The 18,507-nt window shown below is 52.5% G+C and overlaps 1 protein-coding gene across 3 annotated transcripts in view; it reads right to left on the bottom strand.

The window, feature by feature from the left end:
• The window catches only part of LAMA5 (laminin subunit alpha 5), a 163,278-nt gene that overhangs the window by 53,042 nt on the left and 91,729 nt on the right, over nt 1-18,507 (bottom strand). For all 3 annotated transcript variants that reach the window (XM_024199016.3, XM_024199017.3, XM_024199018.3), the window contains exons 12-22: nt 16,784-16,924; nt 15,264-15,401; nt 14,211-14,345; nt 13,108-13,242; nt 9,285-9,422; nt 7,841-7,893; nt 7,483-7,582; nt 6,841-6,893; nt 4,340-4,445; nt 3,524-3,623; nt 2,919-3,075 (exon numbers count right to left, since the gene is read on the bottom strand). In XM_024199016.3, the coding sequence (XP_024054784.2) occupies nt 2,919-3,075; nt 3,524-3,623; nt 4,340-4,445; nt 6,841-6,893; nt 7,483-7,582; nt 7,841-7,893; nt 9,285-9,422; nt 13,108-13,242; nt 14,211-14,345; nt 15,264-15,401; nt 16,784-16,924 (1,256 nt within the window). The remainder of the gene's footprint in view (nt 1-2,918; nt 3,076-3,523; nt 3,624-4,339; nt 4,446-6,840; nt 6,894-7,482; nt 7,583-7,840; nt 7,894-9,284; nt 9,423-13,107; nt 13,243-14,210; nt 14,346-15,263; nt 15,402-16,783; nt 16,925-18,507) is intronic.

Here is an 18,507-nt window from a genome sequence, read left to right as displayed (position 1 = left end):
GCCCCAGCGCAGCCGCTCGGGGGACTGCTCCCGAAGCACCATGCCCCAGCGCAGGAGGAGTCAAGCAGCCACGCAGCCTAACAGCGTGAAAAGGGCAGCAGGAGAAGGCATTGCACACATGCTACCAAGTGCACTTTACAAGCATCCACCTATCCTCCTCCCTCTCCATGGGTGGGTGGGCGGGAGAGGTGAGGCAGGGGGCATGCACCGGGAGAGCAGCTCCGCTATCTGACAACACCTACAAGACACTCTCACACACTCGCGTTTAGGTTGCTTGGCCACAGCGTTTAACTGGAGAGCGTTCCAAGCCGTCGGCTTTAGAATGGAAGCTGGCTAGCATGGATGGGTGCTGTTTGGTGGAGGGGCTATTTGGGGGGGGCATATTCTAAGCTAGGGAAAGAGGTTACTTTAACAAAAGGCTTGACTCCACTGTTAACGTAACGTGGGTTTGGTGCTTTGTACTACAGTCAGCCCATGGGCGGCTCCAAGACCATCTGTCTCTGTGCTCATGGGTTCACCACCCAAATGTCTGCAGAAAGGCTGCAAATTGAAACCACGCGGTTTTCTCTGATACTTGAAATGCTAACAACTAGCAATACCAACTGAGGACACCCCCAAGAGATGTGTCCACTTATTCAAGAGCTGCCACGTGGCCTTGATTCAGGAATGCATCCCTATCTAGTAAAGCACTTAAGCATGCGCTTAACATGAAGCACATGCTAAAGTCCTATTGACTTTCATGGGATCTAAGCACATGCTTAAGTGCTTTCCTGTGCCAGGGACCAAGTGGAGGTTTGCCAAGCAAACCCTCCATGGGCATGATCAACAGGCTGCGATAAAGGAGGGCCGTTCCCTTGAGAAAAGATACTGGCAAGGGACGTTAAAGACTAGGTTTTAGGGTGAAAGCTCCAAGGTCCCAGCCTGAGCTTCTTGCTCGAGGACACATTGGAATGACCTCGCACGGAAAAGGGGCCTGCCGACACAAAAGCCACACACCTGCCCGACATTCAACACCCAATGGAGTTTCTAATGCAGCCAGTGGATACCAAACAAAACCAGCAGCCAAGTGAACAACTTACTTAACAGTCTCTGGTTGCTCGGCCTGGGATTTTCCAAAGGAACCCGGAGGAGTTGGGCGTCCAGCTCCCACCAGAATTTAGTGGAAATCTGGTGCTAAACTCCCTTCAGCCCCTTTGAAAACCCAGCCTAGCCTAGCAACAAAGCAAAGCAAAGAATATTCTAGCTGTAGGTGGAGAGAGCAAGGGTCAGGATAAAGAACCTGCTACACAGGACAACCCTGTATGGCTGCTATATAACCCCCCTCGCCCTCCGACACACACTCAACGTTCTGATAGGGGCCGTGCAGAAGAAAGGTTCACGGAGGGAAAAGCTGGAGGGAACCATGTGAGTGGATGTTACAGCCTCGCCCCCATGTAGAAACTCATCTATACTCAACAACAGTCCAGGCAAAGCAGCCACAAAGGGTGTAAGCTGTGTGTAGTAACGGGGGAGAAGTGGCTTCCTTTTTGGGGTCGGGGAGAGGGGGTTACATAGAGTGTGGCAGGAAAGAGAAGAGCAGGTGAAAGGGCCCCAAGGAAACCTGCAGACATTGTATAGAGAAAGCCCCGTAAGAGGCTTCCCACTAACTGAATTAGGATACATAGATCATACAGCCAGAAGGGACCACTGTGATCCTCTAGGCCAGGGGTCTCAAACTCAATTTACCTTAGGACCAGTGCCAGTCCTCAAATCCTCCCAGCAGGCCAATGATGTCACTCATGCTGCCCAGAACCTGCCCCCCTCCAAGTCCACCCCCCCACCTGCCTATGGCTCTGGGAGGGAGTTTGGGTGAGGGAGGAGGTCTGGGGTAGGGGATTGGGGTGCAGGCTCTGGCAGGGAGTTTGGGTGGGGGAGGGGGTCTGGGGTGCAGGCTCTGGGCTGGGGCAGGGGATGGGGGTGCAGGTGGAGGGGGTAGGGTTGCAGGCTCTGGGAGGGAGTTTGGGGGCGGGAGGGGGTGTGTGGGAAGGGGGAGAGGTTGCAGGCTCTGGGAGGGAGTTTGGGTGCTGGGTGCAGGTTCTGGGCTGGGGCAGGGGATGGGGGTGCAGGAGGAGGGGGTAGGGCTGCAGGCTCTGGGAGGGAGTTTGGGGACTGGGAGGGTGTGGGGAGGGGATGCAGGCTCTGGGAGGGAGTTTGGGGACTGGGAGGGTGTGGGAAGCGGATGCAGGCTCTGGGAGGGAGTTCGGGGGCGGGAGAGGGTGTGTGAGGAGGGGGTGGGGGGTGCAGGCTTTGGGAGGGGGTCAGGGGGTGCGGCGCTTACCTGGGGCTCCAAGGCGGGGCGGGCTGGGGGGCCTCCGCGTGCTGCTGCCCCCAGGCACCACCCCCGCAGCTTCCCATTGGCCGCAGGGACGCTAGGGGCGGGGGCAGCGTGTGGAGGCACAGCCCCGGGGCCGCAGGGAGGGGCCCGGCAGACACGTGGAGCGAGCAAGCAGACACTGCTCAGCTCCGCTGCGCTGCCCGGGCCCCAGGCCATTGTAAATCTCCTGGGGGAGGGGGAACATCCAGGGGCGGCAGGTGTGGCCAAGGGAGAGACCTAGCCACATTGGGGAGGTTCGCGGGCCACAGATGGCCTGCGGGCCGGGAGTTTGAGACCCCTGTTCTAGGTTGACCTCCTGAGCAGGGCTTCCTGAATTAGGATCTCTCCTCTCAGTAGTCTATTCTGTCCCTAATGCTACAGGAAATATCTGTACAAACAGACTATATTTACACTGCACTGTTTGTTTTGGCCACCACATGACCTTGGGTTTAGAGCAGCTCTTTGGGTTAAAATAAGACACGCGTCTACAGCGCATCGAATGGTTAGCCTTCTGCGTCCTCTCCTGGTAGGGAGCACAGGCTGGGGCCAGTCCCGTAAATCATACCTGAATGGGAGACATCTGAGCGTATCCTCTCCAGCTGAAATTCTCAAACTCCAGGGGGTTGTAGCCGAAGCGAACAGCCCGGCCATCTAGCGTGGTGCCCTCTTCCAACTCGAATTTCAGGTGGTGGAGGTCAGGGAAATAATGGTCCCTCGCAGGCCTGGGGAAGAGAGTCAATAGATAGAATTACAAGCCTGGTTTCCACAGTCCGGGGAACTCGCTTCATGCTACTCCCATGATTGCTGGCTTCTCGGGGGCCCTCCAGGACACAGCCAAACGGGATGGTGTCTGCAGCTGTTAGCTCCATATCAACACTGCATGGGACTCCCTCTTCCCAATAATGGGGAGAAAAACTGGAGCGGAGTTAACTTCTTTCCAGCTGTTTAGGGAGGGAAGGGGCTGGAGAGGAGGGTCCCCAACAAGGGGCGAACACGCTGGGGTGTAGGTGTGCGGTAGTAGTTGCGGGGGCAAGGGACGGGAGGCACGCAGCCTCCAGCGTTCTAAGGCCATGGCCCGCTAGCTGGGGAGGGGGTGCTGGAGAAGTCTCCAGCTAAAGGAACAAGGAGCGAACGCGCCAAGCAGCTCTGTAGTGGCCGCTGGCCTCTTACAGGGTGCATGTTGGGCCTTGTGTGTTCTGCCTGCAGTGACAGGCTCCGGTCCTAGCCTCGCACGTCGGCCCGACGGACCCACCAACGTCGCACCGGCAGCCTGTGGACAGGAAGCAGGTGTTTACATTCCACTGATATTAACGAGCTCCGAATAGCACTAATCAAAGCCGCGCACCGAAGGGAGGAGCCGCCGAGGGCTCTATTTTTATTCCGTTGTATCCGTTTTCATGTTGGCTTGGACCCCGCTTGGATTAGCTTCTCTTCCATCGCAGCGCTCATCTATTTCCAGCCTGCTGATGGCTGCTGAGAACAACGCAGGCCTGCAAATCCTCTCAGTGAGCCCTCTGAGCTCCGACCAGGCCTCTGAACCCAAACCCCTTCCGCAGCCCCTGCTCACTGCCTATCTCCCAGCACCGCCACCCTTGTAGCGCACCACTGAGGGGGAGAGCATTGTGCAGGCAGCTGCAGCCTCTGCTGCTTCGCCCCTCACCACCAGCATTAATGTGCACATAGGGAAACAGAAGTACAAGCTTGTAAGGCAAGAAGTAAACTCCAGGCATCCACCCTCACCTGGTTCCCCTCCCATCCTTAGTGGGAGGGGAGTGACTCATCTGATCGACTCCGGGGACGTACAGTGGGTCTAAATCAGGTGCTCAATTCTATCACTTCTGGTAGAACAGCCCAACCCTCTGTTCTCATCCACTTTGCTTTCCAGGCCTCAGTACTCTTGTCCCACAGACCCCAGACAGGCAGCTCCGTGCTCCAGGCCACCAGTTGGCAGATCTAGCACCTCACAAAAGAGAGAAGGGTACCCACCTTGGCAGCCAAAGTAATTTGCATGGTCCAGGTTGAAGTATCCGTCCTTACACGTGGAGCACAACTGGCCGCAGATGCTGGGTTTGCAGAAACACTGCCCATTGCCCTAGGAGACAGCCAGGTCAGTCAGCTCAACCATGGGAGTGGCTCTGCCCCTCCTCAACACCCAGTACAACCAAACTAGCATTTGAGAGAGGAAGGATGGTGCAGTGGTCAGGGCAAAGGCCTGGCACTCTGGAAACCCAGGTTCAATCCTCAACTCTGTCAGAACTTTCCTAGGCAAGTGTGTGACTCAGCTCCCCCCTGCACACTGAGCTAACAGCACTACCCTACCTCACAGGGTGTTGTGAGGAGAAAACCAGTAACGACTGCGGGGCACTCAGACACTAATACAATGGGGTGGGTCCAGGTCCATGAGGAGGGCTCATAAGTGCTCCTGTAATGCAGCCAATAAATAATGCCGTCATGGGGCCAGATCAATACCTACGGTTAGACTATTTAACAGCACGGTGAACGTACAAGAAGGGACTGCCCTTACAAACAGCTAAAACCTTGTCATAATCTGCCCATTGCCACACACTATGGAGAGTGAAGCCATTTTACCTAGGGCGGGCAGGCAGGCCCTGCGCGAGCTCCCTTGGGGAGACAATTTGGCCTTGCCTCACGGAGGGGTGTCTGTGCTGTTACAGCTACACCATTGTAACTGCACTGCGCTGGTGTGAACGGGGGCTGGGGCCAGAGCAAATCACGATTTACACCGGGGTTTGCACTAGTATAGCTGTCTCGGTGCAACACCACCACTGGCTATAATCCCCACTCTTGACAAGACTTTAGTGATGATCCCTTAACAAAAGCTACTGTGGAACATTCCTTGGGATGGAGAATGGGAAAACACAGTCTTCATCGAGCCGATGGGCAGCAGGATGTGGCTGATGCCCACCATATTATTCAGAGGCCTTTACTTTTCCCCGACCCCACAGATGTTACAAAGACCGTGATGGCTACTGAGAAGAATGCACGCCTGCCACCCTTGCCAAACAACTCAGCAGCCTCCCTCCAAGGCTTCTGCCAAAGACTTTCCAGCTAGCCTGGGCTCTGAGTGAATTACTACATAGTAAGGTTGCAAATTCTGTGGGGTACGGTCTTTTTGTTGTACAGCACCTAGCACAATAGGGCCCTGGTCCTTAGGTGCTACTACAATACACACATCATAATAGGACTCTTCCGTTTCTCGTAGGCCAAAGCACAAACGCTGAATGAGTTACGTCTTCTTTCTTATGTCTTCTTTCCTCAATCCTGATGTAGGCTCTAAACCAGACGTGGGCAAACTACGGCCCGCGGGACCATCCTGCCCGGTCCCTGAGCTCCCGGCCGGGGAGGCTAGCCCCCGGTCCCGTCCCCCCCTAGCTGTCCCCCCTCCCCCGCAGCCTCACCTCACCGTGCCGTGGGGGCGCGCTGGGCAGGAGAGCAGGGAGGGAGGCTCACTCGCAGCCTCCGGGGAGCAGGTGGGCAGTGTGGGTGGCAGGAGCGTGGGGAACGTGGGTGGAGGACTCAGGAGGACACCGAGCGGCAGCGCAGCCAGCCAGACAGAAGCGGCGGTTTCCCCTTCAAAGCGCCGCTTCTCTCCGGCCGGCTGCACGGCCGCCCAGTGTCCTCCTGAGAGAAGCGGAGCTTTGAAGAGGAAATCGCTTCTCTCCGGCTGCGCGGCTGCCCCTGCTCCGCCTGAGTCCTCCGCCCGCGTTCGCAGGGACACATTCAGAAGGGAGCTTGGGGGGGGGGGGAGAATAGATAGGGGCAGGGAGTCCTGGGAGGGAGCAGTCAGGGGACAAGGAGCAGGGGGGGTTGGATAGGGGGTGGGGTCCCAGGGGCCTATCAGGGGGCGGGGGTCTGGATAGTGGGCGGGGCAGTCAGGGGACAGGGAGCAGGAGGGGTTGGATAGGAGGTGGGGTCCCGGGGTGGCAGTTAGGGGACAAGGAGCAGGGGGGGTTGGATAGGGGGGTTGGGGTTCCAGGGTGGCAGTCAGGGGACGAGAAGCAGGGGGGTTGGATGGGTCGGGGTTCTAAGGGGGGCAATCAGGGGGCGGGAAGTGGGAGGGGGCAGGGGCCAGGCTGTTTGGGGAGGCACAGCTTTCCCTACCTGGCCCGCCATACAGTTTTGGAACCCCAATGTGGCCCTGGGGCCAAAAAGTTTGCCCACCCCTGCTCTAAACCCAGGTCCTCAGGCAAGTCCAGGCTGCGGCGTCACATCAACAGGATGGAGAAGATCAAGGGGGTCAATGTGGATAAATGATCTCTAGTTTCAGCTTGACAAAGGGCACCCAGAACTCACTGGCGCAACCTCTGAGCAGACAGCGCCAGGACAGGAGAGTGGTTCTGCGGGAGCCGGGTTTGGGAAGCTCCAGCTATTACACACATGAAGGGCTTTTCCTAACTCTAAAGGGAGCAGGGGGGCGGGGGGCAGGGGATCTAATTCTACACAGGGAACTTTGGGAGTGATCTTACTTGCTGACACACTGCAACTCCACTGATGGTGCCCTTGGTATCACACTGGCAGCCTGAAGAGAGCAGAAGAGCACGAGAGAGTGAGGAAATGGATCCAGCCGTCGAGAGACTATTCAAAACTCTCAGATTGACACCACCGTTCCTTGCAGCAGAGGAAACCAGACATGATAGAAGCCAAGGGGATGGAGAGAGGAAATAAACCCGCTCTTGGCTTCTGCTATGGAGGGAAACTAACCAAAGTAGCACAGACTCACTAAGGGCTGGATTTTCAGCCGGCCTCACGCTTGCCCTGGATGTTGCACACTGATGTTTGCACGTGCACACTCCCATTTTACACACGTAAAACCTGTATTTGTGTAAAGTCTGAGTTTGGTCCTGGCACAGCTGGCAAAACAAATCCTTGGATCCATTCCTTTGAAAAGGGTCCCAGGTCTGGCCCATCCCCCCTGCTAAGTGTGGATGACAAAATCAGTCCCGTCACTTGGGACGCTAACGCTTCGTGCCATAACTGAAGGCGGAAACGATGGGAATGGAGAAAAGGGAATCACATCTACTCAAATGGAGATGACGTAGGTTTGGCCCTTAAACCTCTAGAGGAACAGACTGCCCCCAAAAGACTCCTCTTATATGCAAGTTCCTTACTCGTGCATCCATACGGGTTATCTGGAGTCAGGTTCCAGTACAGCGGTTTGCACCTGTCACAAGCTGGACCTTCGACATATGCCCGACATGCACAGGAACCCTGAAAAAACGGGGGGATGAAAACAAGGATTAGGCGAGAATGCCAGGGGCTCGAGCAGCATCACAGAACCTGCAGCTAAGGGGACAGATGAGGTCTCCTGCTCTACAGAGCGGGAAGCTGCCGTTCTCTGCATTGCACCTGGAGCAGGTCCTGCGACACAGTAGGAAATTCTGAGACCAGGGAAAAAAACAAATGAGGTTTGCAGGAAAGGAAACTCAAAACAGCCCCAAGAGATTGAGGGGCACATGAAGTACTCACCGGGGACAGGGAAGGGTCTGCAGTTGCTAACCCTGCTGGGTTACAGGAGCCCACTGCAAGGAAAAGCACAGCTTGAAGCAGGTTTAAAACAGACCCCTTAAAGCTTTGAGTCACCCTTGTGACAGTGTACCCCATAAGGCTTTATGGGGAGGGGGTGCTTATAAATGTATGTATGACATAACTGGAATATGTTTTGGGCTGTATGCTTGCTTGGTTTCTAAGTAAGCTTTGGGAGGAATTTGGTCAGCTTCTTTAGGAAGGAATTTGCCAGGTTAAGTACCTGATCAGGGAACAATGCATCTTGGAATGCTCCAATCCACATAAGAAGTCTTCCTGGGGACATGCAAGATTCCATGTGGGCAATGGCTTCAGCCTGTAAAGACTGAGTCATGCAGGGACATGTGACTTGCCCAGGTGACTCCAGAACTCCATCTTGGAGCTGGACTTTGCATAGGAGGGAGGAGGGGGGTCTCCTCCCACAAGAGAGAGTCTATTTAACCCTGGGGGAGACCCCTCCATTTTGTCTTCAGCTGGCTAAAGAAGGAGCCTCTCCAACCCCCCAGGATGCTTGAAGGGAACTGAAACAAAACACAGTAACTACAGGGGTTGTGAGAGATTGCTGGACCCAGGCTAAAGGGAGATTAGCCTGTGAAAGGGAGCATTCTGGAACTGGTGAGGAACTTATCTGTATTTAGTTTGATTAGGCATAGATTTGCGCATTTTATTTTATTTTGCTTGTGACTTACTTTGTTCTGTCTGTTACTACTTTGAACCACTTAAATCCTACTGTCTGTATTTAATAAAATCACTTTTTATTTAGTAATTTACTCAGTGTATGTATTAATACCTGGGGGAGCAAACAACTGTGCATATCTCTCTATCTGTGTTATAGAGGGCGAACAATTTATGAGTTTTCCCTGCATAAGCTTTATGCAGGGTAAAACGGATTTATCTGGGTTTAGACCCCATTGGGAGTTGGGCATCTGAGTGCTAAAGACAAGCACACTCCTGTGAGCTGTTTTTGGGTAACCTTGCAGCTTTGGGACAAGTGATTCAGATCCTTGGTCTGTGTTAGAGCCAGACAGGAGTGTCTGACTCAGCAAGACGGGGTGCTGGAGTCCTGAACTGGCAGGGAAAACAGAAGCAGGGGTAGTCTTGGCACATCGGGTGGCAGCTCCCAAGGGGGTTTCTGTGATCCAACCTGTCACAACCCTGTGTGTACACTCTGAGAAACTTTTCATGGAGGAGATTGGGGGGCGGTTGTATTTAAGCTTTCACTGGGTTGATGACTGGTCTGTGTATTTATTAGCGTGTTTTTAAAAACAGGGCTTTGAGTGTTGGCCGGTAGCTGCAGCTGAGTTCGAGGGTGTAGAGGGAAGCCCTAAACGAATGTGCTGTACCAAGTCATGCAGGAAGAGGAGAAGGAGGACGACGACAATGCTACCTTCGCAATGTGGAAATCCATATGCCCCTGGCATGCAGGTGTCACAGCGCAGTCCAGCCACTTTGGGGCGACAGCTGCACTGTCCAGTTTCCTGATCACATGTGCCGTGGAGAGAGCCCTCTGTGGAGCACTGGCAAGCTGCAGGTGAACAGGGAAAGGTGGGCAGTCAGGCTGAGAGCTGTAAGGCGACTCACGGCCCAGATTAAAATAAAAGGATTTGTTTTAAACAACACAAAGCAGGAACTTAGTTCTTTAAAGACCCCCACCATGTTTGGTGCATTTCAGCTAGAGGTCTCAAAGTGGGGATAAGAGAACACAGCTTCCCACTGAGTCAGCAGCAGCAGGAACTGAACTCAGGACTAGTAATCTGAGAGCATGAGGAACTGCCAGAGCCAGACTGACCCCTGTTAGCGCAAAGGCAGTAAGTGACTTATATGCTGTCCATAGAACTGCTCAGAAAATGTTCCTTCCCCTCTCCTCCCCCAATAACATTCTTACCCAATTTTTTTCCTTTTTAAACAATTTGTCAAAATTTCCCAATTTCCACTGAAAAATAAAAAATAAAAAAAAAAAATCCCCCCCCCCCCCTCCAAAAAAAACTGGATCAGGAAATGCCACCATAGTGCCTCCTTGAAACTGGAGTTCTGACTGCCTCATGCTACCAGTCTCACCTCTATGGGCTGGGCTCCCCAGCTAGACTACATTTCCCATGATTCACCAGTCTGCCCCCCCCCCTTGCTGAGCCACCATGGTGCATCCTGGGAGATGTAGTCCAGCTGGGAACCTGGCCCATAGAAGAAAAACAGGAGCACTAAGCTACCCTCTCTGCCTGACTCTCTCTGTAGCCAAACCAGCCAATTAATAAACCTCTACAGACATGAGGTATAAAGTTTCATTACCACAAATGTTTTACTTCAGCAGACGCACGCCTCTCACATTCTCTGTTTGACCATTAAAACCAAAAGCACACAGGCTACTGAGAACAACAAAAGCCACGTAGTTTATCACATACATGGTGAGGGCCAATTACACCCAATATCTGAGAGCAGCATTCAGTTGTCAAGGCCAGGGGCCATGAGCTCTCAAATAGCACCCACAGAACATGGCACACCTGGATGGGCCAGCATGTAGTAATGAGCTAGTAGCACGGATGCAAGAATATTTGCCGATTTAGAACAAAAGCTCCTGGAAAAGAGCTGGGAAATGGTTGTGCTGCTTCCTGCCAGGACCTGGGACTGGACGACGGGGGATGGATCACTTCACAATTGCTTCAGAGGGGACAAACAGGACAATGGCATCTGGCACCAGCCACTGTGGGAAGACAGGATCCTGGGCTAGATGGACCATTGGTCTGACCCAGTACGGCCGTTCTTACGCTCCTGGACAACCTGCTTCTCTCTAACGCACATCGAAATCTCACTGCCCTTTCAACCTAAATGCCACCCAGCAGACGTGCAGCCATCAACTAGCCTGGTCCCAGACAGATTCAGCCCTCTCTCTTCCAATCACTGCTCACATGCTTGTGGATGTATTTCTAGTAAGTGTGCAAATGTCTGGCACCTAATGGCCTCCTCCAACAGCAAAACATGCTTAGTACTGGAAAAACAGTGGAGGATTTTAAAGCTCTGGCTTCCTGCCCTCTCTCGGTTCATCTATTTTTTAAATCCCGTTTGCACTTCACCTATTTCTTTAGATGAAAAAATAAGTGGCTGCTGCACCCGGGAGACACAATTTGATCCAAGCCTCCAGCCTCTTCAAAGGCATAGTGCCGGCATCGCTTTTTGCTGGGAATGCTAAGCCAGTTGGCCGCTACCCAGGCTTCTACATTTAGCAGCGTGCAAAAGGCGCGATGCTGCTGTTTTGTTGCTTCAGGGAAATTGTATCACAGAACATTTTTTAATGAGCGGTAAATTCTTGCTGGGAGGCACAAGTGTACATCTGGCTTTCCAGTCTGACTGGGGCAGAGCGGGAGATTCTGCCCAGGGCATGACGGGGATTGTTAATAATACACACTGCACTGCAGCCACCTGCACTGATGCAGCGGCATGATTCACATGAGCAGCACCGCCCTATGCGCTTGATCCAAAGCCCTTTGAAGTCAATGGAAAGACTCCAATTGGCTTTGGATGGGGCCCCACGCAAGCAGCCCCACTGAAAATCAGGGTTGGATGGGGGAGTTACGTGAAATGAACAGGCCTGATTCTCATTTAATTCTCACCCCTTTTCCATGACTGTAGCCCCACTGGCTTCAGCAGACTTCCTGCGGATTTAGGCTGGTGTCACAGAGCAGAGTGAGATACAGTGGGCTCACACACACAGGAAGGGGCTACTCACTGTGAGTACAGGCAGCAGCATTGGACTTTCTGGGTACATCTACACTGCAATAAAAAGCCCACGGGACTGCCTCAGAGCCCAGGTCAGCTGACTCAGGCTCATGGGGCTCAGGCAGGAGGGTTAAAAATTGCAGGGTAGACATTCAGGCTCCGACCGTCTACACTGCAATTTTATAGCCCCGCAGCCCAAGCCCGAGTCAGCTGACCCAGGCTAGCCACGGCCATGCCATGGGTCTTTTATCGCAGTGTAGACGTACCCACAGGGGGCATTCTGATCCTGGCAGAGGATCTAGCCGAGTGATGTCACAGCTGGGAATCCAGAGAGCAGGGTGTTACTGGGAGGTGTGCATTTAAAACTTGCTGCAACTGAACCTTCTGGCTAAGGGATAAAAACAAGTATTAACATTTTGCAGATGGGCCTTCAGAGCAATTAAAAAGATCTTCATCGCATTTTATAAACCCTTTACAAGCCGGCCGTTTCCTGGCCTGTCTGAAGCTGGCGAGGGGTTCAGTACAATCCCCAGGGAGGCCTGTTTCCCCTCAACTGGGCTGGTGGGTTCTCGGTTTTCCAGCAGTCATTGTCAGTAGCTAAGAACAGCTTTGATGCGCTAGAGCCATGAGAACGATCAGACTAGCTCTGTCAGAATGGCCCTGCGTTTTGATTCTGATGGGGTTTGCACCCTGGAGTTTTGCTCAGGGAACTCAGCCGAAATGGTGGCTTTACCTCAAAATTATGCAAAACCTCTGAGCTTTACACAGCTTCCACTTGAGGCCAGAAATCCCCCCTCCGCACCTGAAACCCGGCCCAGGTGGAGTGATATATATTTGCGAATCCCACCTTAAATCTTTGGGTTTGAGTGAAATCTGAACATACAGTTTGGCGTTTCATGCTGAAAGCACGGCACAGCTCAAAACATGTTACTTTAATAAGCTACTTGACTAGAGATGGCCAAACACTGGAACAAACTGGAATAATTCAGTGTGCATTCTCCTTCAGTCTGCGCCGGTTTTGGGGGGGAATAGGGCTCTAATTCTGGATTTTGGTATGTCCCATGGAAATTCAGCTCCTGAATTGTACTTTGCAGGTCCGTTCGTAAAACATTCCATGTATCTGGGGGCTGGGACACCAGAATGGGCAGACCTGGGCCCCTGTAATTACCAATTACCAATGAACTCTATGGGACAGACTCCATGGCCTTTGCATTAGCATTAGCGATTGACACAACCTGCAAGAGAAAACGCTTTTGTGGGATAATGTATTTATTCCAACAGGGAAAGAAGAGTAAGTAATAAAAACTGACTCCTCCTGTAATAAAGACCCAGTCTGAATTCTAGTATAAAGCTGGGCCCTGGGGAGAGGAGAGAACAGGGTGAGGTAAAGGCAAAGCAATGCAAAGCAAGTAGCAGCGTGTATCAGTCCTGTCCGGAACACACTGCTTCTACTCTGCAAGACCGTCAGCAAAATCTTCCATGTGAAGGGAGTTACTCACGTGTGCAGCTGGGGTACCCATAGAAGCCTGGTGCACACTGGCTACAGGTGTGCCCGGCGTAGTTAGAATGGCACCGGCACTGACCAACTGGGCTACAGTTGTTATCCACCGAGCCCCGGGGATCACAGGAGCAAGCTGCAAAAGAAGGGTGCACGAATAAAAAGAGAAGTGTGAGAAGGAGGACTAGCGAGCACAGAGACAAATAATCAGACCCGAGTCTTTTCATCTCTTTGCATCACTAGTTGTGACAATCCAGCCCAGATTTGTAGCAACCCAAAGCATTCCCACTGGATGGCTATTCAGTGATCCAGCTGAACTGAGTGACAGTTCTCAGCGGACAAATCCCCACTTCACAAACACACACAAAATTCACTGCAGTTTGCATGTATTTGGCCCCGTTTGCCAGCATCTACGGTGGGACCTGGAGGCTGACCACCCACAGAAGTGGTCCTTTTGGAACAGAGTCGGAGATTGACAGATGGTGCAGGGCAAAAGTTTAAACCTTGTACTAGCGCTATCTGTGCGGACGCGTCGTTCAGTTCCAAGGGATCTCTTCGGGACTGTTCCCCAGAACTAAATTCCCTTTTAAAAAAACATCACAGTACCATGGGATACTTCTCCCTGAAGTCTCGGCCAAACCAGGAAAAAAGTCTCCAAGATTTTACAGCCCATTCAAAGCTCACCAACAGGAAGAAGTTCAGGAGGTTAATGTGTAAATACAAAAACATATGCTGGAAATCATCATCAGAACAGGAGTTCCATCAAGAAAGACTGACAATGACAGCTTTGTGTTCCAAACACTGACACCATTAATGACGTCCAGATCTAGTCTGCACTATTTATAATGTAAATCAAGGGGGTTTGGGCCAAGATTTTAAAAGTGACTAGTGATTCTGGGTGCCCAATTTACAGCACCTCAAAAGGGTCATGACTTTCAGAGGATGGGAGCTCAGCACTTCCTGTAAGTCAGGTCCCACTAAGGGGTCTCGAGTCGAGTACCCAAAAACCGAGGCGCTCAAAATCACTAGTTCTTTGTCATCTGCTGACACTCAATCCCATCTGCATCTCCTCCCAGCCCCCACGAGCCACTGTTTCCACCATACCTTGGCAACGAGGGTAGGAATGATATCCCACGCTGCACTGATCACAGCGAGGCCCATCAAACTCAGGCCTACAGAAACATCTCCCACCTGAGTCACAGCCTCCTGGCAGCGTCCCCACGGCACTGCACCCGCACACTGCAAAGCAGAGAAAAGCCAGTGGGAAAGGGGTCCGGAGCTACGTCACCCAGAGCACGGGGCAAAGCTTAAGGTACAACAGGGAGGGAATTTTTAAGCCAGAGTGAGAATGTTGGCACTAACTGCCCAAGATGAGTGTTGGGTGCACGGCTCGGTGCTTGAATACCGAGTGTTTGCATCCCTCCACGAGCTCCCTTTTTGCCATCACATCAAACAAACCGTTTCTCTTCACTTTCGAGGCCCTTCTTGCCTATCCCCACCCTACCTACCATCTCGCACAGCCTAGTGAGATGTCAGCTCCCACCTCCCAGTTGGCCCCTGATGTATCCATTGCCCATTTGTTACATTTTCACCCGGCTGCCCAAGCCGTGCGAGGAGCTCAACGAACTGCCGCACAACTAATACATTTTCCTTCTTCAAAACCCTCCTGAAAACTCTCCTGTGCTGCGATACCTACGCGGGTTAGGCCGCTGGTGGGCTGAGATGACTGCCTACCACGCTGACTAATACTGCCTCCATTTCCTTGTTCTCCCCCGTTTGTCTGAATCCACCTACTGGTCCTGTCATATACCTAGACTGTAAGCTCCTCGGGGCAGGGACTGGTTTTTTGTTGTTCTGCGTCTGCACAGTGCCTAGCACAACAGGGTCCCGGGCTATGACTGGGCTTCTAGGCGCTCTGAGAATACAAACAATAACTAACAGTAAGTGACTAGACAGAAGTGATCTGCTCTCAGGAGGCTGTGAAGGGGGGGGGGGGGGTCCTGCAATTGCAGTCACGTATAATGTGCTTTCTGCCACAACACAAATAAGTAATACTAAGTCCAGAGGGTAAACATCCCCCCTCTCTCCACAGCAGGGAATCCCACCCCCACCCCCAACCCACACACACACATCTGAGAAGGAAGAGGAGTTACGCACATTGGCAGAGAGGGTAGCTGAAGTAGCCGGGTGCACACTGGTTACACGAATACCCTTCGAATCCAGTTCGGCACAGGCACTGGCCGGTCTCGCTGTCGCAGGTGCCATCGTACTGGCCAGAGCCTGAACACTGGCATGCTGGAAAAGAACAATGGGCCCCCCGTGAACTGCTAGTCCCTGCGGTACTGGGGGAATCAGGAGGCACCTTTGCGGTTTCACAGCCCTGGCTAATCCCAACACAGCACCAGGCCTCTTATTAGAGGCTACTCAGATTCAAACTCTTTGGGCTAGCAAGCCGAGATTTCATGAGACAAATGCAGATTTTGGGGGGGGCAGGGGAGTGTTTGTATTCTGGGGCACTTTGCTGGGTGGGGGGCGGAGGTCAGGGATTGGGGAGGGGGGTGTGTTTCAAGGGAGGGCAGTGAAGCCATGGAGCCAAAGCTTTGTTTTATTAGAATCTGTAGCTGAAACGCCTGTCTGTTCCCCGAAGGCCGAGGAGGAGGTCTGCAGGATGGCTGGTGGGCACGGCACTGCAATAAGCCCCCAGATTCACCATCCTTGGGCTTAAAGCTCTCGGCCCCTTTATGAATCAGCAAGAAGCGTCTCCTCACGGCAGTGAAAGGAAGCCCAGGCCTTTAGCTACTTTTCCTCCCCAGCCTGCCTGTGCTCCCTCAGGCGTCCTGCCTCCTCATTAACAACCCATCAGCCTGGGCGGAAGCAGAAAGGTCAAGGATGGGGGGAGCATGTGGAAGGACCCCCATGGAGCTGGAAGAGGCTGGCAATCGGTGGTTGGAGGATGGAAAGAAAAGGCTCAGGAGTTTCAGGGGAGGGGAGAGATCAAGGTGCTTTCTCAGAGGCTCAGACAGAGATGAGGGAGCCCTGTGCAGGCTGAACCCAAGTCCTGTATACAGGCCTGCTGGATGAGCAGGGCTGCCCTTGGGGCTGCATTCGACTCATCTCCCAAGATGGGGCCAGAATAATAAAAGTCTCATCTGTGCGAGAATTACAACTAAAAGGCTCCGCTCCCCACCAGGATTTCAGTCCTGGGAGCTCACTAGGTGTCGACTCCACAGGCCTTTGCTAACTGTGTTAAACCCTGAGCAGCCCCAATGCCTCTCAGGATGCAGGAGAAGAAGATATAAAATAAACTGACATTTGAATGGGGGAGGATGAGGGAGGAATGTAACCCAAAGTGACCCCTCATCCATACAGCAGTTGAAGAAACCGTGTGGGAATGGTCGTAACACACTGTACTGCCGGAGCGTCTGAGCCCACTGTTGAACTGATGGGGAATTCCTGCAGAGTTCCCCAGCAAGGCCAAGGGAATCCAGCTGGGTCAGGGCTGTTCTAGCAAATCTCAGCAAAAGTCATGGGAATGTGTTACTTGAAGCAGGACGGAGGAATTCTCCTTTCCCAGCAGGGAGACGGGCGCCTGATTCTAGCAGCGCAGTTCAGAACAGCCACCAGAGGCGTTTGCAAGAACATCAAGAAAACCGGCGTGATAGGCCCCGGTCACTCACGCTGGCAGCCGGCTCCGTAGTGCCCCGGCGCACATCGATCGCACTGAGCTCCCTGGAAGTTGGGTTTGCACACACACATTCCCCTTTGAGAGTCTTTGCGGCAGGCATTCCCTTCCGTCCCGGCGGCGTTGCAATCGCAGTCTGCAAAGAGGACGACAGGAACAACAGAAGGCACTTAACTAATCTCCACCAGCTGACAGCCTGGGCCGGTGGGCAAAGCACAGGAAGCCAGAAACTCCTAGATTCAAACCCCAGTTCTGCCAGTGACTCTCTGTCAGTTCCTCTCTCTGTGTGTCTCAGCAGGCGCTCTGGCTAGAATGCCTTCTGTAAATGGGGATGAGGCTTTGTTCACAGGATACTGTGATGATTCATTATAGGACAGCGCCATTGCCCAAATTACATTCGCCACGCCATCAGGGGTTCGTTCACCTGCACATCTACCAATGTGATTTATGCCATCATGTGCCAGCAATGCCCCTCTGCCATGTACATTGGCCAAACTGGCCAGTCTCTACGCAAAAGAATAAATGGACACAAATTTGACATCAGGAATCATAACATTCAAAAACCAGTAGGAGAACACTTCAACCTCCCTGGTCACTCAGTAACAGACTTAAAGGTGGCAATTTTGCAACAGAAAAGCTTCAAAAACAGACTCCAATGAGAAACTGCTGAACTGGAATTAATTTGCAAACTAGATACCATTAACTTGGGCTTGAATAGAGCCTGGGAGTGGCTGGGTCATTACAAAAATTGAATCTATTTCCCCATGTTAAGTATCCTAACACCTTCTTGTCAACTGTCTGAAATGGGCCATCTTGATTATCACTACAAAAGTTTTTTTTCTCCTGCTGATAATAGCTCATCTTAATTAATTAGCCTCTTAGAGTTGGTATAGCAACTTCCACCTTTTCATGTTCTCTGTATGTATATATAGACCTCTACCCCGATATAACGCTGTCCTCGGGAGCCAAAAAATCTTACCGCGTTATAGATGAAACCGCGTTATATCGAACTTGCTTTGATCCACTGGAGTGTGCAGCCCTGCCCCCCCGCACAGAGCGCTGCTTTACCACGTTATATCCGAATTCGTGTTATATCGGGTCGCGTTATATTGGGGTAGAGGTGTATCTTCTTACTATATATTCCATTCTATGTATCTGAAGAAGTGGGCTGTAGCCCACGAAAGCTTATGCTCTAATAAATTTGTTAGTCTCTAAGGTGCCACAAGTACTCCTGTTCTTTCTGCGGATACAGACTAACACGGCTGCAACTCTGAAACCTAAACCTTCAGATAATCAAGGCAGCTGCTCCATCAGGTTTCACTGGCTGGCTCACAGCAGCATCCCCTCAGTTACACGGTGTACTCTGGTTACCCCGAGGCTGAACAGCACTTCAGAGTTCCACAGAGCTGGGATGCACGAGAGCGCTAACCCAGCAGAGCTCAGTCTCCTGGTACCTTGGTCTCCCTGGTCCAGGAAAAGGGGGTGGGGCAAGAGAAGAGATGAGGAGAGGGAGGCAGAAGTGGGGAAGGGGTGGGAACTAGAGGGAAAGAGAGATTCCAGCTCAGCAAAGAAAAACCTGCCTGGAAAACAACAGAGATTAAAATATCAGAGGGAAGAAAAAGGTTATCTGGAGTAAACGTGAAACAATGGAGAAGTCTGTGGGAAAAGCAGAGAGTCCCAAAAAGACCGAGGAGATGAGTCATGAGCTTGAGGGGTTAG

Source organism: Terrapene carolina, unplaced genomic scaffold, assembly GCF_002925995.2.
Source record: "Terrapene carolina triunguis isolate 2854851 unplaced genomic scaffold, T_m_triunguis-2.0 Scaffold130, whole genome shotgun sequence".
NCBI classification, from domain to species: Eukaryota; Metazoa; Chordata; order Testudines; family Emydidae; genus Terrapene; species Terrapene triunguis.
This window is presented reverse-complemented; position numbering and strand designations above follow the sequence as displayed.